A 24503-nucleotide genomic window follows, 5' to 3' on the forward strand; every position below is an offset into this window, starting at 1 on the left:
TAATCATTTTAGTTAATAAGATTCTTGCTACGTAAGCTTAACTTTCTGAACATTCGAGACGTGTAGTCCACTTGTCATTCCAATCTCCTTTGCATTAGCGTAGCCTCTTCTGTAGCCTGTCAACTATGTGTCTGTCTATCCCTGTTCTCTCCTCTCTGCACAGACCATACAAACGCTCCACACCGCGTGGCCGCGGCCACCCTAATCTGGTGGTCCCAGCGCGCACGACCCACGTGGAGTTCCAGGTCTCCGGTAGCCTCTGGAACTGCCGATCTGCGGCCAACAAGGCAGAGTTCATCTCAGCCTATGCCTCCCTCCAGTCCCTCGACTTCTTGGCACTGACGGAAACATGGATCACCACAAATAACACTGCTACTCCTACTGCTCTCTCTTCGTCCGCCCACGTGTTCTCGCACACCCCGAGAGCTTCTGGTCAGCGGGGTGGTGGCACCGGGATCCTCATCTCTCCCAAGTGGTCATTCTCTCTTTCTCCCCTTACCCATCTGTCTATCGCCTCCTTTGAATTCCATGCTGTCACAGTTACCAGCCCTTTCAAGCTTAACATCCTTATCATTTATTGCCCTCCAGGTTCCCTCGGAGAGTTCATCAATGAGCTTGATGCCTTGATAAGCTCCTTTCCTGAGGACGGCTCACCTCTCACAGTTCTGGGCGACTTTAACCTTCCCACGTCTACCTTTGACTCATTCCTCTCTGCCTCCTTCTTTCCACTCCTCTCCTCTTTTGACCTCACCCCTCACCTTCCCCCCTACTCACAAGGCAGGCAATACGCTCAACCTCATCTTTACTAGATGCTGTTCTTCCACTAACCTCATTGCAACTCCCCTCCAAGTCTCCGACCACTACCTTGTATCCTTTTCCCTCTCGCTCTCATCCAACACTTCCCACACTGCCCCTACTCGGATGGTATCGCGCCGTCCCAACCTTCGCTCTCTCTCCCCCGCTACTCTCTCCTCTTCCATCCTATCATCTCTTCCCTCTGCTCAAACCTTCTCCAACCTATCTCCTGATTCTGCCTCCTCAACCCTCCTCTCCTCCCTTTCTGCATCCTTTGACTCTCTATGTCCCCTATCCTCCAGGCCGGCTCGGTCCTCCCCTCCCGCTCCGTGGCTCGACGACTCATTGCGAGCTCACAGAACAGGGCTCCGGGCAGCCGAGAGGAAATGGAGGAAAACTCGCCTCCCTGCGGACCTGTCATCCTTTCACTCCCTCCTCTCTACATTTTCCTCTTCTGTCTCTGCTGCTAAAGCCACTTTCTACCACTCTAAATTCCAAGCATCTGCCTCTAACCCTAGGAAGCTCTTTGCCACCTTCTCCTCCCTCCTGAATCCTCCTCCCTCCCCCCTCCTCCCTCTCTGCAGATGACTTCGTCAACCATTTTGAAAAGAAGGTCGACGACATCCGATCCTCGTTTGCTAAGTCAAACGACACCGCTGGTTCTGCTCACACTGCCCTACCCTGTGCTCTGACCTCTTTCTCCCCTCTCTCTCCAGATGAAATCTCGCATCTTGTGACGGCCGGCCCCAACAACCTGCCCGCTTGACCCTATCCCCTCCTCTCTTCTCCAGACCATTTCCGGAGACCTTCTCCCTTACCTCACCTCGCTCATCAACTCATCCCTGACCGCTGGCTACGTCCCTTCCGTCTTCAAGAGAGCGAGAGTTGCACCCCTTCTGAAAAAACCTACACTCGATCCCTCCGATGTCAACAACTACAGACCAGTATCCCTTCTTTCTTTTCTCTCCAAAACTCTTGAACGTGCCGTCCTTGGCCAGCTCTCCCGCTATCTCTCTCAGAATGACCTTCTTGATCCAAATCAGTCAGGTTTCAAGACTAGTCATTCAACTGAGACTGCTCTTCTCTGTATCACGGAGGCGCTCCGCACTGCTAAAGCTAACTCTCTCTCCTCTGCTCTCATCCTTCTAGACCTATCGGCTGCCTTCGATACTGTGAACCATCAGATCCTCCTCTCCACCCTCTCCGAGTTGGGCATCTCCGGCGCGGCCCACGCTTGATTGCGTCCTACCTGACAGGTCGCTCCTACCAGGTGGCGTGGCGAGAATCTGTCTCCTCACCACGTGCTCTCACCACTGGTGTCCCCCAGGGCTCTGTTCTAGGCCCTCTCCTATTCTCGCTATACACCAAGTCACTTGGCTCTGTCATAACCTCACATGGTCTCTCCTATCATTGCTATGCAGACGACACACAATTAATCTTCTCCTTTCCCCCTTCTGATGACCAGGTGGCGAATCACATCTCTGCATGTCTGGCAGACATATCAGTGTGGATGACGGATCACCACCTCAAGCTGAACCTCGGCAAGACGGAGCTGCTCTTCCTCCCGGGGAAGGACTGCCCGTTCCATGATCTCGCCATCACGGTTGACAACTCCATTGTGTCCTCCCAGAGCGCTAAGAACCTTGGCGTGATCCTGGACAACACCCTGTCGTTCTCAACTAACATCAAGGCAGTGGCCCGTTCCTGTAGGTTCATGCTCTACAACATCCGCAGAGTACGACCCTGCCTCACACAGGAAGCGGCGCAGGTCCTAATCCAGGCACTTGTCATCTCCCGTCTGGATTACTGCAACTCGCTGTTGGCTGGGCTCCCTGCCTGTGCCATTAAACCCCTACAACTCATCCAGAACGCCGCAGCCCGTCTGGTGTTCAACCTTCCCAAGTTCTCTCACGTCACCCCGCTCCTCCGCTCTCTCCACTGGCTTCCAGTTGAAGCTCGCATCCGCTACAAGACCATGGTGCTTGCCTACGGAGCTGTGAGGGGAACGGCACCTCAGTACCTCCAGGCTCTGATCAGGCCCTACACCCAAACAAGGGCACTGCGTTCATCCACCTCTGGCCTGCTCGCCTCCCTACCACTGAGGAAGTACAGTTCCCGCTCAGCCCAGACAAAACTGTTCGCTGCTCTGGCCCCCCAATGGTGGAACAAACTCCCTCACGACGCCAGGACAGCGGAGTCAATCACCACCTTCCGGAGACACCTGAAACCCCACCTCTTTAAGGAATACCTAGGATAGGATAAAGTAATCCTTCTCACCCCCTTAAAAGACCTAGATGCACTATTGTAAAGTGGCTGTTCCACTGGATGTCATAAGGTGAAAGCACCAATTTGTAAGTCGCTCTGGATAAGAGCGTCTGCTAAATGACTTACATGTAAATGTAATGTAAATGTGTGTTCAGGGTGATGAGCTGTGTTGCTTTTACGCCAAACATAACGTTTTGCATTGTTGCCAAAAAGTTCAATTTTGGTTTCATCTGACCAGAGCACCTTCTTCCTCATGTTTGGTGTGTCTCCCAGGTGGCGTGTGGCAAACTTTAAACAACACTTTTTATGGATATCTTTAAGAAATGGCTTTCTTCTTGCCACTCTTCCATAAAGGCCAGATTTGTGCAATATACGACTGATTGTTGTCCTATGGACAGAGTCTCCCACCTCAGCTGTAGATCTCTGCAGTTCATCCAGAGTGATCATGGGCCTCTTGGCTTCATCTCTGATCAGTCTTCTCCTTGTATGAGCTGAAAGTTTAGAGGGACGGCCAAGGTCTTGGTAGATTGAAACATCTTTGGACAACTGGTTTGCAGTGGTCTGATACTCCTTCCATTTCAATATTATCGCAAAAATCTGTCTTTGCACAGTGCTCCTTGGGATGTTTAAAGCTTGGGAAATCTTTTTGTATCCAAATCCGGCTTTAAACTTCTTCACAACAGTATCTCGGACCTGCCTGGTGTGTTCCTTGTTCTTCATGATGCTCTCTGCGCTTTTAACGGACCTCTGAGACTATCACAGTGCAGGTGCATTTATACGGAGACTTGATTACACACAGGTGGATTGTATTTATCATCATTAGTCATTTAGGTCAACATTGGATCATTCAGAGATCCTCACTGAACTTCTGGAGAGAGTTTGCTGCACTGAAAGTAAAGGTGGGGCTGAATAATTTTGCACAGCCCAATTTTTCAGTTTTGATTTGTTAAAAAGTTTGAAATATCCAATAAATGTCAGTTTTTGATTTGTTCCACTTAATGATTGTGTCCCACTTGTTGTTGATTCTTCACAAAAAAATACAGTTTTATATCTTTATGTTTGAAGCCTGAAATGTGGCAAAAGGTCGCAAAGTTCAAGGGGGGCGAATACTTTCGCAAGGCACTGTACATTCAAAGGTTTTTCTTTATTTTTACTGTTTTCTACATTGTACAATAAGTTGCCACCCAGGTGTATCCGATCTCAAGAAATTGTAGAAAACATCTCCCTTATATAATCAATGTGAGCATTACTTAACCAGGGGAGTAGTGATTGGATAATGGGGGATGTTTTGTAACCATTAGAGTAGTGATTGGATAAGGGGGGATGTTTTGTAACCAGGGGAGTAGTGATTGGATAAGGGGGATGTTTTGTAACTAGGGGAGTAGTGATTGGATAAGGGGGATGTTTTGTAAACAGGGGAGTAGTGATTGGATAAGGGGGATGTTTTGTAACTAGGGGAGTAGTGATTGGATAAGGGGGATGTTTTGTAACTAGGGGAGTAGTGATTGTATAAGGGGGATGTTTTGTAACTAGGGGAGTAGTGATTGGATAACTAGGGAGTATGATTTTGTTTGTAACTAGGGGAGTAGTGATTGGATAAGGGGGATGTTTTGTAACTAGGGGAGTAGTGATTGGATAAGGGGGATGTTTGTAACCAGGGGAGTAGTGATTGGATAAGGGGGATGTTTGTAACCAGGGGAGTAGTGATTGGATAAGGGGGTATTCCTGTATTGTGTGAATCAGATGTAACTGGTTGAGGGAGCAGTTTACCAGCGAGGCTGGACTGTATATAAGTCATTGTTGGCAAGTCATTTTTCTTTGTCTGCAGACGGCCTGTTTTTAGAACCTCTTTCTCTCTGGGGCCTTTTTGTTAAATATTCTACTGCTGTATTTTGTTGTTGTTTACTTGTTATCCACACATGCAGGGTCATATAATTAGTATTTTTCTTTAGGAGGAACAGGATTGTGTTTCCTGGAGGTGGAGAGTTGGGGAGACCATAGGATGTGTAGACTGATTATAAAGTGCTTTGCTTAAATAAATACTGGCTGTGCATTTCCTCTGGAGGGGCCACCGACCCAAATCGACTAGAGGGTATCCTCTTTGTTACTGTGTTGGTTTCATGCTTTGGGGTGTGTATGAAAATGTCTCAGCATGACAAGGTGAGTATACCTCTTTCGTCTCGTGGGATACTAGGTCCCATTACGGTGAGGAACTCCAGGTCCACAGATGAAGGTTTGTGACGCGCATCCCTGGGTGTAAAACAAAGGTATTTATTTATTAATAAACAGTTGCAGAGTGAAGAAATTATAATCGCCCTCAAGTTTTCCTGGTCTTATTGCCCTAGGAGATCCTGATGAACTACGAAACCCTGACAGGTATTCCCAAACTGGGGTACGCGCATTGCCGTCGGGGGCCAAATAAAAATGTGATTCACTTTTTTCTCTCACCTGAGTAGACTCGTTTCACTGCCAAAAATTAAATTCAACTATCTAGTGTTCAGCGAAATAACATCACAATGTCAAATAATTAACATCCAATCACATTAACCGTTACTCATCCAATCACATTAACCGTTACTCATCCAATCACATTAACCGTTACTCATCCAATCACATGAACCGTTACTCATCCAATCACATTAACCGTTACTCATCCAATCACATTAACCGTTACTCATCCAATCACATGAACCGTTACTCATCCAATCACATGAACCGTTACTCATCCAATCACATGAACCGTTACTCATCCAATCACATTTACCGATACTCATCCAATCACATGAACCGTTACTCATCCAATCACATGAACCGTTACTCATCCAATCACATGAACCGTTATTCATCCAATCACATGAACCATTACTCATCCAATCACATTCACCATTACTCATCCAATCACATTAACCGTTCCTCATCCAATCACATTAACCGTTACTCTCTCACAGGAAACCTTCACTCTTGCGCAGACATTTAGAAACGAAACATGACATTTTGAAAAATAAGCCACAGGAGTTTTTTGAGTGAGAATAAAGAGGACTTTAATAATAGTAGTAAGACCTGTATAAAACAACAGATACCATTAATAAGAAGGGGCTAGAAGAGTCTTATATGGTGAGCTACTGAGTGGCTAGGACAGGCAAGACCCATACTATTGTAGAGGAGTGGCTAGGACAGGCAAGACCCATACTATTGTAGAGGAGTGGCTAGGACAGGCAAGACCCATACTATTGTGGAGGAGTGGCTAGGACAGGCAAGACCCATACTATTGTAGAGGAGTGGCTAGGACAGGCAAGCCCCATACTATTGTAGAGGAGTGGCTAGGACAGGCAAGACCCATACTATTGTAGAGGAGTGGCTAGGACAGGCAAGACCCATATTATTGTAGAGGAGTGGCTAGGACAGGCAAGCCCCATACTATTGTGGAGGAGTGGCTAGGACAGGCAAGACCCATATTATTGTAGAGGAGTGGATAGGACAGGCAAGCCCCATACTATTGTGGAGGAGTGGCTAGGACAGGCAAGCCCCATTACTATTGTGGAGGAGTGGCTAGGACAGGCAAGACCCATATTATTGTAGAGGAGTGGCTAGGACAGGCAAGCCCCATTACTATTGTGGAGGAGTGGCTAGGACAGGTAAGCCCCATACTATTGTGGAGGAGTGGCTAGGACAGGCAAGCCCCATTACTATTGTGGAGGAGTGGCTAGGACAGGCAAGCCCCATTACTATTGTGGAGGAGTGGCTAGGACAGGCAAGCCCCATACTATTGTAGAGGAGTGGCTAGGACAGGCAAGACCCATATTATTGTAGAGGAGTGGCTAGGACAGGAAAGACCCATACTGTTGTGGAGGAGTAGCTAGGACAGGCAAGCCCCATTACTATTGTAGAGGAGTGGCTAGGACAGGCAAGACCCATATTATTGTAGAGGAGTGGCTAGGACAGGAAAGACCCATACTGTTGTGGAGGAGTAGCTAGGACAGGCAAGCCCCATTACTATTGTGGAGGAGTGGCTAGGACAGGCAAGACTCATATTATTGTAGAGGAGTGGCTAGGACAGGCAAGCCCCATACTATTGTAGAGGACTTAATTCTTCCTGCTGCCGCGGATATGGCTGGGACAATGCTGGGGGAAAAGGCCCACAAATCTATACAGACAATGCCTTCATCAAACAACACTGTTTCACAACGCATTAGTGACATGGCAGGAGATGTTTTGAAACAATTATTGCTTCGCAAACAAGCCAGTGAATTCTATGCGTTACAGCTGGATGAGTGAACAGACGTGGTGGGCCTGGCACAGCACCTGGGACATGTCCGTTACGTTTATGGGAGTTCAATTAAGGAAGACATTCTATTCTGCAAACCACTGGAAACCAGGACAACAGGATAAAGGATAAAGTACTGGACAGCTTTGTGACATCAAATGGATGTGTTGGTATCTACTGATGGCGCAAAAGCCATGACAGGGAGACATAGTGGAGTGGTAACGAGGTGCAAGCAGTTGATCCCGACGCCATTTGGGTACACTGCAGCATCCACTGAGAGGCTCTTGGGTACACTGCAGCATCCGCCGAGAGGCTCTTGGGTACACTGCAGCATCCACCGAGAGGCTCTTGCTGCCAAAGGAATGCCTGACAGGTTGAAAGACGTTTTGGACACTACAGTGAAAATGGTTAACTTCGTTAAACAAGGCTCCTGAACTCTTGTGTATTTTCTGCACTATGTAATGATATGGATAGCGATCATGTAACACTTTTACAACATACAGAAGTGGGCTGGTTGTCAAGGGGCAAAGTATTGATATGTTTTTTTGAATTGAGAGATGAACTTAAAGTTTTCTTTTACTGACCATAATTTTCACTTTTCTGACCGCTTGCATGATGACCAGTTTCTCACACAACTGGCCTATCTGGGTGATGTTTTTTCTCTAACGTTTTTTCTCTTTCTCTTTTTCTCTACAACTATATTGAATGTGCGGGACAAAATTCAGGCTGTGATTAAGAAGTTGGAGCTCGTCTGTCTGCATTAACAAGGACAACACACAGGTCTTTCCATCATTGTATGATTTTTTTGTGTGCAAATTAACTCAAGTTTACTGACAATGTCAAATGTGATACGGCGAAGCACTTGAGCGAGCTGGGTGGAAATTATACAGGTACTTTCCCGAAACGGACGACGCAAACAGCTGGACTCGTTATCCCTTTTCATTCCCTGCCTCCAGTCCACTTACCAATATCTGAACAAGAAGGCCTCATCGAAATTGCAAGAAGCGGTTCTGTGAAAATTGAATTTAATCAGAAGCCACTGCCAGATTTCTGGATAGAGCTGCGCTCAGAGTTTCTTTCCTTGGCAAATCGCGCTGTTAAAAGACACTGATTCCCTTTGCAATTACGTACCTATGTGAGAGTGGATTCTCGGCCCTCACTAGCATGAAAACTGAATAGAGGCATAGACAAAGTGTGTGGAAATGTATTTACCTCTTAAGGATCTGACCCTTTAAAAAAAATTGGGGGCCTTAAATGACACCCAAATCTAACTGCCTGTAGCTCTGGCATTGAAACAAGGATATGCATATTCTTGATACCATTTGAAAGGAAACACTTTCAAGTTTGTGGAAATGTGAAATGAATGAATATAACACAGATCTGGTAAAAGATAATACAAATAAATAACCAACCGTTTTTTTTGTATTTTTAACGTACCATTTTTTAAATGCAAGTGAAAGGCCACAATGTATTATTCCAGGCCAGGCCGAATTTAGATTTTGGCCACTAGATGGTAACAGTGTATGTGCAAAGTTTTAGACTGATCCAATGAACCATTGCATTTCTGTTCAAACTTCTGTATCAAGACTGCCCAAATGTGCCTAATTGGTTTATGTATACATTTTCAAGTTCATAACTGGGCACTTTCCTCAAACAATAATTATTTCACTGTAGATTGGGTAGTTGTCACACCCTGATCTGTTTCACCTGCCTTTGTGATTGTCTCCAGGTGTCACCTGTCGTGACGTTGTATTAGTTAATGTGACGACTGATGCTCATCGAATTATTAAAGGTTTCTAATTGCGTGATTAACTGGATCAAGCAATTATTAACTCATTAACCTGGGACACCATGGGAAAATTAGTTTTATTGAGTTTCTATTTCCCAAATCAACTCAAAGAAAATCAGAATATCGATTTTACAACAGTCGCTAATTAATCAGGTTCCTCTACAGTCTCATTCTGAACGTCGCATAATCCGGGAATCTGCACAAACCCGGGTCTCACCAATGAGTTCGTACCACACCAATCTTAGTTGAGTATTTATTTACTAGAAAGCTAAAATGATGATAAAATATACACATACACAAAAACACATTCTAGGCTATTGATTAGAACTTAGTATAATGGGCCAACACACTATGGTGCGTGTTACCCAAAATGGGGGATTTAAAAGAGAGAAAAAAAAGAGAAAGTACATGAGAGAAATATCATTTTCAGTGCATTTGTCAGTTATGCTTATTCTAACCCTAGCCTTGCCCCAAACTGCTGCTCTTATGGGTCAGAATATAATGATGTAATTATGTGTGGGAGGTTTAGGCTTCTCAATGACATACTTCTCCGGCGCAACTCTCTGGTTGTCCTCACAATGTCAGTGTCCTTTTGGCTTAGTGGTCTGTTGCCTCACCCTTCTGAGGACGGACAGCTCTGTAGTTCAGAGCTCACAGCGTAGGAATGAAACAGTGTAGATACCACAATTCGATGGAGAGTGGAGGGTAGGTGGTCCGGCTTAAATTCACCATCTTAGACACAGCTACTCATCCGTAGCTTGGGTAGCAAAATATTTATTTGTCTTCAACCTTCGGTTGAGTTTTGGGTTCGTTTACTTTTTAGACCTCAGGGCTGGGCGTCTACGACTCTATCAGATCCTCTCCATCCTCTCAGGGCTGGCCATCTCAGGCGTCTCAGGTTCTCCACACTCTTGGACTACATCCTACCTGGCAGGTCGATCCTACCTGGTGACGTGGAGAGGACCCGGTGACGTGGCGAGGACCTGTGTCTGCACCACGTACTCTCACTACTGATGTCCCCCAAGGGCTTGGTTCTAGGCCCTCTCATCTTGTCTCTATACACCAAGTCACTCGGCTCCATCATATCCTCACATGGTCTCTCCTATCATTGCTATGCGGATGACACTCAACTACCCCCCCCCCTTCTGACACCCAGGTGGTGACACGCATCTCTGCATGCCTGGCAGATATCTCAACTTGGATGTTGGCCCACCACCTCAAGCTCAACCTCGACAAGATGGAACTTCTCTTCGTCCCGGGGAAGGCCTGCCCACTCAAAGACCTATCATCACGGTGACCCTGGACAACACCCTGTCATTCTCTGCGAACATCGAAGCAGTGACCCGCTCCTGCAGGTTCCTGCTCTACAACAGGGGAACTCAACTACTTTTTGAGAAGGACCAGTGACACAAATTTCCTTGGTGGCAAAGGTCCGGATGGATATCATCCTTTATCGTCGCTGTGGTAAAGCGTAGTAACAAATGTAGTAACAAACATGGAAACATGTTATATCAAATGTACAGTAAATGAGAATAAGAATTTGAATTTCAACTTCTTTTGAATGTGCAACATTGCTGAAGAACAAAAGTGTTTATTAAGCTATACAATAAGCACACAACAAGTGTGCTTATTAACCTATACAGTCCAAATAATGATGATCCAAGCTTCTTTGAAAATATATATCAGAATTTATCAACTCTACAAGCAACACTAGACTAGACTTATTATGGTGGGAGATTTTAATACGGTCTTAAAAACCTCTATGGACCGTAAAGGAAATCACAATACAAACTATCCCCCTCAGGCACTTAAGGGAATCCATGAATGGATATATTGGAATTAGTGGATATATGGAGACTTAAATACCCTGACCTAGTGAGATATACATGGCGGAGGCTTAATCAAGCTAGTCGCCTTGACTACTTTCTTATCTCTCTGGCAACAAACATCTTTAAAAAGTGTTGACAGAGGACAGAATGCGGTCGGATCATCATATAATTGGCACGTGGGCGAGGATATTGGAAATTGAATCAAAGCCTACTAGATGATAACTTGTTTAGAACAGGGGACAGAAGAATTTACAACATACTTTTTCAGACATAACATAGGTACAGCAGATCCCCTGATTGTATGGGACACTTTTAAATGTGCCTTTAGAGGCCATGCAATTCAATACTCACTCATCTATAAAACAAAAGCAATTTAGATCCATAGAGTCCATATTAACAAAGGATATTGAAGGACTAACAGTACAGTTAGATAGCAATAAAAACTGTAACATAGAGGCACAGAATAAGTTAGTGGGGGAAAAAAGAAATGGAGGAACTTATTCAAGAAAGATCCAGTGTAATATATTATAAAAATAAAGCCAACTGGATGGAATTTGGGGAAAAATGCACCAAATTCTTTTTCAATTTGAAACTTGTTACAAATGATGGAGTCACGCATGATTCACCAAATGATATTTTGAAAGAGGAAGTAAAGTACTTTAAGAATATGTTTTCATTTCAGTCTCCTCCATCTCCACTAACTGAAACTAATTGTATGGATTTTTTTTCATAATAGTAATGTAAAATGAACATCTGTACAGAAAGACCAAATTACAAAGGAGGAACTTCTTGATGCAATTGGGGCCTTTAAGGCTGGGAAAACTCCAGGGCTGGATGGCATACCAGTGGAAGTATACCAAATTTATAATATATATAACAAACTTTTTTCGAAATACTCAGTGGACCATTATAAGCATGTTTTAACCACTCCTATATAAATGGTAGAAGTTTTGATATCATTATTACTGAAACAGGACCCAAGTAGTATATCTAAAGATCCAGCCCATTTAAAAAATTGGAGACCTCTTACACTTCCGTGTTGTGATGCAAAAATCCTAGCAAAATGCTTGGCGCATAGAATTAAAAAAGTATTGTCAGATTTTATTCATCCTAATCAGACAGTTTTTTTTAACATGGACGATACATTGGAGATAATTTAAGACAAGTACTGGAAACAATAGAATACTATGAAATGGGACACCAGGCCTGGTTTTCATGGCTGATTTTGAAAAGGCTTTTGATAAAGTACGACTGGAGTTTATATATAAATGCCTAGAATATTTCAATTTTGGGGAATATCTTATAAAATAGGCTAAAGTTATATATAGTAACCCGAGGTGTAAAATAGTAAATAATGGCTACATCTCAGAAAGTTTAAAACTATCTAGAGGAGTAAAACAAGGTTGTCCACTATCGGCATATCTATTTATTATTGCCATCAAAATGTTAGCTGTTAATAAAATGAGATCAAACAATGATATTAAGGGATTAGAAATCCGTGGCAAAAACTGAATTGTCATTGTTCGCTGATGATTCATGTTTTCTTTTAAAACCACAATTAGAATCTCTCCACGGCCTCATAGAGGATCTGATACTTTTGCTATCCTCTCTGGATTAAAACCAAAAAATGCTAATTTTACATTACCGTTGTCATGACGTTGGCCTGGGGGTAGGTTTATGATAGTCATAAATACCTCTTCCCCCCTTTTTCCTCTCTCTACCCTACTGATGTGAAATTTGAAAACCCCTTGGTTAACATAGAGATTCTGAGAACATCAGAAAGTGGGGGGAAATTAACTATATTCTGGTAATCCGACCAATTGAACATATGTGGTGGTACTTAATGTCAGTTCGGTTGTCATCTGGGACATTCTCATCAATGATAGGATGACATAAACTCTACAGTGGAAAGTCTACACATCAGAGTTATCGGATTCACATGGAATTGTTGTTCAATTTAAATGTTTGAATATAAAATTATTGGTGAAGAGATTAAATGTAATTTTAGCTTCCAAATGAGAAACTTGCATTTAGGTTAGGGCTCTGCTCAATCAGTGGCCCGCCCCTGTGAAGTGTCATGGGTTATAAAACTTTTCAAACACCCCCTTCTTCTCCACTATATAAAGCCTTGACGAAAATGTAACCTCCTGTTCCAAGTACGTGAGGTCTGCAGCCTCTGCGTTAAAAGCACTAACATGTCAACTACAGAAAGCCAACCTCAGCGTAATTAAACTGCCCCGGTTCTGCTCTCCTTCGTCTGCGTCTGACTTCCCTGCTACCAGTTATGCACCCCTTACAGAATTCCACACCCCATACCACTGGTATAGGGGTCGAGGAGGGCGTCCAGGAACACGTGCCGATGCTCCACCATCTCGACCTCACCATGGACCACGTTGTCCAAACCATGGACCGCTAGGAGAGAGGGAGTTCCTCCAGCGCCTCCACCAGCATCTTAGTGGGATTCGTCTCGCCCTTCCGCGGGAGTACGACGGGACGGCTGCACGCTGCCAGGGTTTCCTGTTGCAGCTTGATGTCTACCTGGCAACCGTCCACCCGGCTCCTTCGGGCCGTGAGACGGTGTCCGCCCTCGTCTCGTGCCTCTCGGGAAAAGCCCTAGAGTGGGCCAACGCCGTGTGGGGAGAAGGAGAAGCAGCGCTGGACCATTTCGAGGATTTCACTCGCCCGAGGGTAGAGCAGCGGGTGAACACCTTTTCCATCTGAGGCAGGGGACGAGGAGCGCCCAGGAGTTCGCTATGGACTTTCACACCCTGGCCGCCGGATGGAACAACAGGGCCCTGATCGACCACTATCACTGCAGTTTGCAACGAGGACATCCGTCGAGAGTTGGCCTGCAGGGACACCACCCTCACCTTCGACCAGCTGGTGGACCTGACCATTCGGCTGGATAACCTGCTGGCTACCCGTGGACGTCCAGAGCGGGGTCTGTTGGTTCCAGCACCACCGCTCCGATGCCCATGGATCAGAGAGACCAGAGGAGGTTCCGTCTGTGGCCGCAGAGGTCACACTGCCGGCTGGTGCCGGGTTGGTCCCTCTGGGGGTCGAGGCAGCAGGCAGGTCACTCTGGCGTCACCCCAGGTGAGAAGGCACCATTCTCACCCAGAGCCCTCTGTTGCACACATCTTTTTGTTGGTTACTTTTCCTGAGTTTTCCCCGCATTCCCAGCATAAGGCGCTCGTCGATTCATGCGCGGCTGGGAATTTTATAGCAGATCATTTGACCATAGTTTAGGGATCCCCATCGTTCCTGTGGCTATGCCATTCCCAGTTCACGCCTTAGAGAGTCGACCATTAGGGTCAGGGTTGATTAGGGAGGCCACCGCTGTTCCCCCCCAGGTCTTTGTGTGGAATTGTTTGTTGTAAGTGCTTGTGTACATTTTGACTGGAGCGCGACGGGTTTTGTACCCACACCTTGTTGTTCTGGATGCCGGTGGTTTTGATAATTAAACTGCTCCGGTTATTACCCAGTTCTGCTCTCCTGCGTCTGACTTCCCTGCCACCAGTTACGCACCCCTTACAAATAATCTCCAAAATATCGTTATTTTTTAAAACAAGCCTTAGAACGTTGGTTCTAATTTCAGTTTAATCCATCTGAAAAGACAGAACAAATAATACAACAAATATTGTGGTTAAACTCAAATATACTAATTGATTTTAAAAAAAATAAAAAATTCAAAGACATTTTTTTTAAAGTTATCATTTTTGTGGATGATATCATAAATAGGACTGGTGGAGTTGTCACACATGCAGCTAACACAGACATGAAAATGTCTGCTCTACCCAAAATTACAACCAATTAATTGCAGCTTAATTAATACTTATGTCATGCAATAAAATGCAAATGAATTACTTAAAAATCATACAATGTGATTGTCTGGATTTTTGTTTTAGATTCAGTCTCTCACAGTTGAAATGTACCTATGATAAAAAATTACAGACCTCTACATGCTTTGTAAGTAGGAAAACCTACAAAATCGGCAGTGTATCAAATACTTGTTCTCCCCACTGTATATATGTGTGTATGTATATGGATATATATATTTACCCCAAAAATATATGGGGGATTGGAAATGCAGACAATTACATTGATGGAAGCAACAATCTTTCCGCAATTTTAAGCTGATCGACCCCTTAAAAATATACATATATAATAATAATAATAATACGTTTTTATGAGTGTTTTCCTGTTTGATTATTATGTTTGCGTATGGCCTTATACAGCTCATTGAGTGCGGTCTTAGTGCCAGCATCGGTTTGTGGTGGTAAATAGACAGCTACGAAGAATATAGACAAACTCTCTTGGTGCATAGTGTGGTCTACAGCTTATCATGAGATACTCTACCTCAGGCGAGCAAAACCTCGAGACTTCCTTAGATATCGTGCACCATCTGTTGTTTAGAAATATACATAGGCCGCCACCCCTGGTCTTACCAGAGGTTGCTGTTCTATCCTGCCGATACAATGTATAACTCGCCAGCTGTATGTTATTCATGTCGTCATTCAGCCACGACTTGGTGAAACATAAGATATTACAGTTTTTCATGTCCCGTTGGTAGGATATACGTGCTTGTAGTTTGTCCACTTTATTATCCAGCGATTGTACGTTGGCCAATAGTACCGATGGCAAAGGCAGATTAGCCACTTGTCACCGGATCCTCAAAAAGCACCCCCGAGCTCCTTCCGCGAAACCTCTGTCTCTTTCTCCAACGAATGACAGGGATGAGGTTCTGTTCGGGTGTCTGGAGTAAATCCCTCTCGTCCGACTCATTAAAGAAAAATTATTTGCCCAGTTCAAGGCGAGTAATCGCTGTTCTGATGCCCAGAAGTTATTTTCGGTCATAAGAGACGGTAGCAGCAACATTATGTACAAAATAAGTTACAAACTATGCGCAATAATTTGTTTTAAAAATAGCACTAGTTGGTTAAGATTAAACGTAAACGGCAGACATCTCCCTGCGTTTGCACCAGAAGAGGAAGTGGACAGATTGTCCCTGGAGATCATTCTTGAAAAACTCACATTTCTTCTGGAAACCCGGAATGCTGTTATCATACCGCACACTGTGTTGTCCCGTACCTGCTGCTTATCATTCATTAGATTAAGGTGTGATGTCATGTCTGTCAAAAATGTAACTGTTGCCATCTTCTTCTCATCTTTTCGAAAACTGAGTTGCCTCGTCACTCTTTTGCTCTGATAAGAAAGCTTTGGTCCAAAAGCGTACCCAAACCCTGCCTTTTCTGAGCCATCTGACATTGTTGTGCAAGTAGTAAGTCATCAAAACTGGCATTGGCCTCTGTCAGAATGCGTTGTGGCAAGCGGTGTTGTAGGGAGGACGTTGCTCTCAAAGTTGTTTCCTCATCGTTGTCATGACCTCAGAATATTATTTTCCCTGACACAGGACAGATTGATGGATGACAACCACTCAGCGGGACGTCAGCTCAGGGGTCGAAGTTCATCACGATCTCCTAGGGCAATAACACCAGAAGTTCATGGTGAGTATAATTTCTGAGCTCTGCAACTTATTAAATAAATACCTTAGTTTTTAATAGCTTAGTGCGCCCCAAACCTTTCATCTGTGGACCTGGAGTTCCTCACCGTAATAACGAGACGAAAGAGGTATACTCACCTTGTCATGCTGAGACATTTTCATACACACCCCAAAGCATGAACCCAACACAGGAACAAAGAGGATACCCTCTGGTCGATTTGGGTCGGTGGCCCCTCCAGAGGAAATGCACAGCCAGTATTTATTCAAGCAAAGCCCTTTATAATCAGTCTACACATCCTATGGTCTCCCCAACTCTCCACCTCCAGGAAACACAATCCTGTTCCTCCTAAAGAAAAATACTAATTATATGACCCTGCATGTGTGGATAACAAGTTAACAACAACAAAATACAGCAGTAGAATATTTAACAAAAAGGCCCCAGAGAGAAAGAGGTTCTAAAAACAGGCCGTCTACAGACAAAGAAAAATGACTTGCCAACAATGACTTATATACAGTCCAGCCTCGCTGGTAAACTGCTCCCTCAACCAGTTACATCTGATTCACACAATACAGGAATACCCCCTTATCCAATCACTACTCCCCTGGTTACAAAACATCCCCCTTATCCAATCACTACTCCCCTAGTTACAAAACATCCCCCTTATCCAATCACTACTCCCCTGGTTACAAACATCCCCCTTATCCAATCACTACTCCACTGGAGGTCATAAGGTGAATGCACCAATTTGTAAGTCGCTCTGGATAAGAGCGTCTGCTAAATGACTTAAATGTTAAATGTAAATGTACTCCCCTGGTTACAAAACATCCCCCTTATCCAATCACTACTCCCCTAGTTACAAAACATCCCCCTTATCCAATCACTACTCCCCTGGTTACAAAACATCCCCCTTATCCAATCACTACTCCCCTAGTTACAAAACATCCCCTTATCCAATCACTACTCCCTAGTTACAAATCCAATCTCTACTCCCCTAGTTACAAAGCATCCCCTTATCCAATCACTACTCCCTGGTTACAACCCCCCTTATCCAATCACTACTCCCTGGTTACAAAACATCCCCCTTATCCAATCACTACTCCCTAGTTACAAAACATCCCCCTTATCCAATCACTACTCCCCTAGTTACAAATCCAATCACTACTCCCCTGGTTACAAAGCATCCCCCTTATCCAATCACTACTCCCCTGGTTACAACCCCCCCTTATCCAATCACTACTCCCCTGGTTACAAAACATCCCCCTTATCCAATCACTACTCCCCTAGTTACAAAACATCCCCCTTATCCAATCACTACTCCCCTAGTTACAAAACATCCCCCTTATCCAATCACTACTCCCCTAGTTACAAAACATCCCCCTTATCCAATCACTACTCCCTAGTTACAAAACATCCCCTTATCCAATCACTACTCCCCTAGTTACAAAACATGCCCCTTATCCAATCACTACTCCCCTGGTTACAACCCCCCTTATCCAATCACCACTCTCCTGGTTACAAAACATCCCCATTATCCAATCACTACTCCCCTAGTTACAAAACATACAAAACATCCCCCTTATCCAATCACTACTCCCCTAGTTACAAAACATCCCCCTTATCCAATCACTACTCCCTAGTTACAAAACATCCCCCTTATCCAATCACTACTCCCCTAGTTACAAAACATCCCCCTTATCCAATCACTACTCCCCTAGTTACAAAACATCCCCCTTATCCAATCACTACTCCCCTAGTTACAAAACATCCCCCTTATCCAATCACTACTCCCCTAGTTACAAAACATCCCCCCCTTATCCAATCTCTACTCCCCTAGTTACAAAACATCCCCCTTATCCAATCTCTACTCCCCTAGTTACAAAACATCCCCCTTATCCAATCTCTACTCCCCTAGTTACAAAGCATCCCCCTTATCCAATCACTACTCCCCTGGTTACAACCCCCCCTTATCCAATCACTACTCCCTGGTTACAAAACATCCCCCTTATCCAATCACTACTCCCTAGTTACAAAACATCCCCTTATCCAATCACTACTCCCTAGTTACAAAACATCCCCCTTATCCAATCACTACTCCCCTAGTTACAAAACATCCCCTTATCCAATCACTACTCCCCTGGTTACAAAGCATCCCCCTTATCCAATCACTACTCCCTGGTTACAACCCCCCTTATCCAATCACTACTCCCTGGTTACAAAACATCCCCCTTATCCAATCACTACTCCCCTAGTTACAAAACATCCCCTTTATCCAATCACTACTCCCTAGTTACAAAACATCCCCCTTATCCAATCACTACTCCCTAGTTACAAAACATCCCCCTTATCCAATCACTACTCCCTAGTTACAAAACATCCCCCTTATCCAATCACTACTCCCCTAGTTACAAAACATCCCCCTTATCCAATCACTACTCCCTGGTTACAACCCCCCTTATCCAATCACCACTCTCCTGGTTACAAAACATCCCCATTATCCAATCACTACTCCCCTAGTTACAAAACATCCCCTTATCCAATCACTACTCCCTAGTTACAACCCCCTTATCCAATCACTACTCTCCTAGTTACAAAACATCCCCCTTATCCAATCACTACTCCCTAGTTACAAAACATCCCCTTATCCAATCACTACTCCCCTAGTTACAAAACATCCCCTTATCCAATCACTACTGCCCTAGTTACAAAACATCCCCTTATCCAATCACTACTGCCCTAGTTACAAAACATCCCCCTTATCCAATCACTACTCCCCTAGTTACAAAACATCCCCTTGTCCAATCACTACTCCCCTAGTTACAAAACATCCCCCTTATCCAATCACTACTGCCCTAGTTACAAAACATCCCCCCTTATCCAATCACTACTCCCCTGGTTACAAAGCATCCCCCTTATCCAATCACTACTCCCCTAGTTACAAAACATCCCCTTATCCAATCACTACTCCCCTAGTTACAAAACATCCCCCTTATCCAATCACTACTCCCCTAGTTACAAAACATTCCCCATTATCCAATCACTACTCCCCTGGTTACCTCTCCCTTATCCAATCACTACTCCCCTAGTTACAAAACATTCCCCATTATCCAATCACTACCCCCCTAGTTACAAAACATCCCCCCTTATCCAATCACTACTCCCCTAGTTACAAAACATTCCCCATTATCCAATCACTACTCCCCTGGTTAAGTAATTCTCACATTGATTATATAAGGGGGGTGTTTTGTACAATTTCCTGAGATCGGATCCTACATGATTCCATATGTTACTTCATAGTTTGTCTTCACTATTATTGTACAATGTAGAAAATAGTAAAAATAAAGAAAAACCCTTGAATGAGTAGGTGTATCCAAACTTTTGACTGGTACTGTAAATCTATTTACACATGGAAATACTTGGGAACATTTTCCCTCAATTTAAAAAAATATAAAAAATGAATCAAAAATAAATACAAAAATTCTATATATTATCTTGTTTTGCTCAGAAAACTTGCGAGCCAAATAAAACCACCAACGGGCCGCCTATTGGAAAACCTGCATCAGATCTGGACATCTTGTATCAATATCTGTCTACGACATTGAGTGTTCACACCTCTCCAACACCATCTCCCAGTTGTTCACCTAAAAAAGTGGTGGTTGTCTGAACTGCAGATTGTCCATTTCATACACAAAGAGTAGCAACATTACCTGTTAGGTTCAGACAACAGTCCCATTATATAATTACTGTCACATTGGACTGAGCAGGATCAGGAGGACCAGTTAGAGTTGGTCCACAGGTGTATCTCAATACTCTCTTAGTCCCCTCTCTGTGTCCTCATTCACTTTCTTTGTGGTTGTTTTTCACGTGTTAGCAGATTAGTCTTCTGAATTCATATTTTATCAGACTGAGCAGCCATGTTGTTTCCGATTTAATTTTTTCCCTCAGTTACCACAGCTAAATGGTTGATCTCTGCTGTGAGGCTGTGTGTAGTTAAGGTCTCCTTGCGATTGAAACTTTTCCCTCAGTCACCACAGCTAAATGGTTTCTCTCCTGTGTGAATCAGTTTATGTCTCATTAGGCCCCTCTTATAAATAAAACTCTTCCCACAGTCACCACAGGTGAATGGTTTCTCTGCTGTGTGAGTCCGTTTGTGAGTGGTTAGGCTCACCTTCCGATTGAAGCCTTTCCCACACTCATCACAGCTAAATTGTTTCTCTCTGGTGTGAGTCAGTTTGTGCGTAGTTAAGGTATCTTTGCGATTGAAGCTGTTCCCACAGTCACCACAGCTAAATGGTTTCTCTCTGGTGTGAGTCAATTTATGCCTGGTTAGGTTCCTTTTGAGATGGAAGCTGTTCCCACAGTCACCACAGCTAAATGGTTTCTCTGCTGTGTGAGTCAGTTCATGAGAGGTTAGGCTCACCATCCGATTGAAGCCTTTCCCACACTCATCACAGTTAAATGGTTTCACTTTGGTGTGAGTCAGTTTGTGCGTAGTTAAGGTCTCCTTCCGATTGAAGCTTTTCCCACAGTCACCACAGGTGAATGGCTTCTCTCCTGTGTGAGTCAGTTTATGCCTGGTTAGGAAATCCGTGCGATTGAAGCTTTTCCCACAGTCACCACAGGTAAATGGTTTCTCTCCTGTGTGAATCCTCATGTGCCTGGACAGAACTCCTTTGAGTTTGAAGGTCTTTCCACAAACAGGGCAGGTGCAGTGTTTCCCACTGTGACAGAGTCGGACATGGGCCTTCAGTTTACAGGTGGAGTTGTAGTGTTTATTGTAGGAACTACATTCACTGGGTATCTTACTGAAGAGAGTCACGTGTCTCTGCAGGTCAGCTTTCAGAGCAAATGTTGCACCACAGTCACGGCAGTGGTGAGTTTTTCTAGCTGTGGTGCTGGGTTTGGAACAATGTTTCTCCAATGGTGGGCTGGGACCCAATGGTGGACTGGGATCCAATGGTGGGCTGGGACCCAATGGTGGACTGGGATCCAATGATGGGCTGGGACCCAATGGTGGACTGGGATCCAATGGTGGGCTGGGATCCAATGGTGGGCTGGGAACCAATGGTGGACTGGGATCCAATGGTGGACTGCTGTCAAGTCCTACTGGGTCGCTGCTTACAGCTGAGTTGTGGCTGGAGGCATTGTTTTGATTATCTGGAGGGTCACAGGGAATGTTGAGACCCTTAATGTGGGTCACAGTGACAAAAGGTGTGAGATTCACTGGTTTAGAGTCACTCTCTCTGTTCTCCACAGTCTGGGTTTGGGGAAGAGTCAAGGACTGAAGTGGGTCCTCCTGATCACATTCACTTTTCACACAGGAAGAAGAGAATATGGAGTCTTTGAGCCCTTGAAGCTGCTCTTCCTCCTGACTGGTCCTGACTTCCTCCTGTTCCTCTTTAATCTGTTTGGTCTCTGGGTCCTCCTGTCCCAGACTGGGGCTCCACTCCTGCTCACAGTGCTGCTGCTCAGGGGGAACCTCCTCTTCAGAGACAGAGAGCTGCAGGGAGTCTGGAGGGAAGGAGAGGAATGGCAGAGGTTATTTATATACCACACAATTAAATAGAACACTTGAATCACGTGAATTATAGATCTCAACGATTTTTGAATTGAAAATGTCTTTATTGGCATTGATCCTAAATAATATCAGGAGCTAAAATAATGTACAATACAGATAAATAGTTTCTGCTCCCAAACTTGATATTTTAATAAAGCTTGTACACGTCCTAATCATTTGAAAGATTTCTCAGAAAACTAGATGTTCTGATCACCGTATGCTTAGTAGAGGTCGACCTCTAATGCTTACTTCTATTATGCCCTCCCAGCGTTGAAGATGAGCAGAGTCAGGGGTCTACAGGACCGATGCCGTACTCAGCCTACTGACATCACTATAATATGGAATTACTAGTGTGAACGTAAACATACTCACCGTCTCTAATGAAATGCATTGGAGTCAGAAAGGCTGTGCTATATAAGCTATTTCAATGATCTTTTCTTGACAGATAACTTTTTAGTTATGCCTGGTGAATCTTAGCTATATTATAAACTGTTCTTTAAAAAATGGATGCAATGGAGATCCCTGTTACCGGAAACAGTTTATTAACTAAGTAGAACCGTAGCTAGCTAGGTATTAGATCTACATACGAACCTATTCTACATAGTTGTATCTCTGGTGTCCTCCGCAGCAGTCTCCGTAGCAGATCATTCTCTTCCTGGTACTCTGCTACAGTTTCCTCAATCGCACCAAAAATCTCCACAGCAGCAGATGCCGTTAAACATTCATTTAACAACACACAGAACAACTGTAGTTTAGATGTTTTCAGTGGACTGAGAGTTGGGTGTTCAGCTACTACGGCTTCTTGACATGGGTCCATCTGATCACATTCACTTTTCACACAGGAAGGAGTGAATATGGAGTCTTTGGTATCAAAGAGCCCTTGAAGCTGCTCTTCCTCCTGACTGGTCCTGACTTCCTCCTGTTCCTCTTTAATCTGTTTGGTCTCTGGGTCCTCGGTCCCAGACTGGGGCTCCACTCCTGCTCACAGTGCTGCTGCTGCTCAGGGGGAACCTCCTCTTCAGAGACAGAGAGCTGCAGGGAGTCTGGAGGGAAGGAGAGGAATGGCAGAGGTTTACACTCCCCTATGTATATATTTAGACAGTGAAACTAACATTTACAAATGTGTCTCTGTACTCCAGAATTTGGGATTTGAGATCAAATGTTCATAATATCTGTTTTACCATTTAGAAATCAAAGCACTTTTATGTATCTAGTCCCACAATGTGAATTAGTCATAAGCATTTGGATAAGTTAACGTAGCATATTAGAGTAGTCAGAAGTATTCCCATATTCATTACACACATTAAGCTCATTATTCATGATTTATTCGTGATTATCCACAATCATAGTATCATCCACATGAATGTAGTCGTGTTCAGAAACATATTATATTCTTATTTACAATAAGAAATGGACTCCAAACGTACAATGCATTACACTTGAAACGTTAGTCATTTAGCAGACGCTCTTATCTCCAGCAATTACAGGAGACATGAGGGTTAAGTGCTCAAACACACATGGACAGATTTTTCACCTAATGTGGAAATAGTGAAAGGGTCTAAATACTTTCCGAATGCACTGTACAGACGTACCTGTTCTACATAGTTTAACCTCCGGTTTGATCCGCAGCAGTCTCCGTAGCCGATCATTCTCCTCCTGGTATTTCACTACCGTTTTCTCAACGGCCCCAAAAATCTCCACAGCAGCCGCAGTTAAGCGCTCATTTAAAAACCCATGAAGCGACTGTTGTTTAGACATTTTAAGGTGACTGATAACGAGTTGGCTATTCAGCTGGTCGTTTCCTCCACGAGGAAAGAATAGTGGTCACAAACAAACTAATCCACTCGTAATTTCACTTCCGCATTTTCCTTCTGTTTGTTTCAGCGGGTGGCAAGCCCATAAACACATCACAGCGCCTCTGTGTGTATTGTATGAACTGAATTGAAAGACAACTCATTGTAACACAGGCGACTCCTGAAAGCTGCAACGGCTTGGGACTTCATTCTCAAATCAAATAACATTTTATTGGTCACATACATATGGTTAGCAGATGTGAAATGCTTGTGCTTCTAGTTCCGACAGCGCAGTAATATATACCACAAAATCGAACAATTCCCCAAAACAACTATCTAATACACACAAATCTAAAGGGGTGAATGAGAATATGTACATAAAAATATATGGATGAGTGATGGCCCAGTTGCAATGGATGGTATAAAATACAGTATATACAGTTGAAGTCGGAAGTTTACATACACCTTAGCCAAATTAATTTAAACTCAGTTTTTCACAATTCCTGACATTTAATCCTAGTAACAATTCCCTATCTTAGGTCAGTTAGGATCACCACTTTATTTTAAGAATGTGAAATGTCAGAATAATAGTAGAGAATTATTTATTTCAGCTTTAATTTCTTTCATCACATTCCCAGTGGGTCAGAAGATTACATACACTCAATTAGTATTTGGTAGGATTGACTTTAAATTGTTTAACTTGGGACAAA

At 44.0% G+C, this 24503-nt stretch overlaps 1 protein-coding gene across 1 annotated transcript; it reads right to left on the bottom strand.

The window, feature by feature from the left end:
- Positions 1-16662: 16662 nt before the first annotated feature.
- On the bottom strand, positions 16663-23865 carry LOC115117551 (gastrula zinc finger protein XlCGF57.1-like). The gene is made up of 4 exons (XM_029646019.2): positions 23593-23865; positions 22592-23043; positions 20151-21954; positions 16663-16791 (listed from the first exon to the last, which is right to left on the bottom strand). Exons 2-3 carry the CDS (start codon positions 22815-22817, stop codon positions 20465-20467), a joined length of 1716 nt encoding a protein of 571 aa, XP_029501879.2. The 5' UTR covers positions 22818-23043; positions 23593-23865; the 3' UTR covers positions 16663-16791; positions 20151-20464.
- Positions 23866-24503: the final 638 nt, after the last annotated feature.

This window comes from Oncorhynchus nerka, linkage group LG12 (assembly GCF_034236695.1).
Source record: "Oncorhynchus nerka isolate Pitt River linkage group LG12, Oner_Uvic_2.0, whole genome shotgun sequence".
In the NCBI taxonomy this organism is placed as follows: domain Eukaryota; kingdom Metazoa; phylum Chordata; class Actinopteri; order Salmoniformes; family Salmonidae; genus Oncorhynchus; species Oncorhynchus nerka.

What these genes read in the sequence shown, in the direction of transcription:
- LOC115117551 (XM_029646019.2), bottom strand. Translation starts at nt 22,817, where the DNA reads ATGGACCCATGTCAAGAAGCCGTAGTAGCTGAACACCCAACTCTCAGT. An exon ending in GATACAACTATGTAGAATAG is followed by an intron (nt 21,955 to 22,591) that starts GTTCGTATGTAG and finishes CCTTCCCTCCAG; the next exon opens with ACTCCCTGCAGCTCTCTGTC.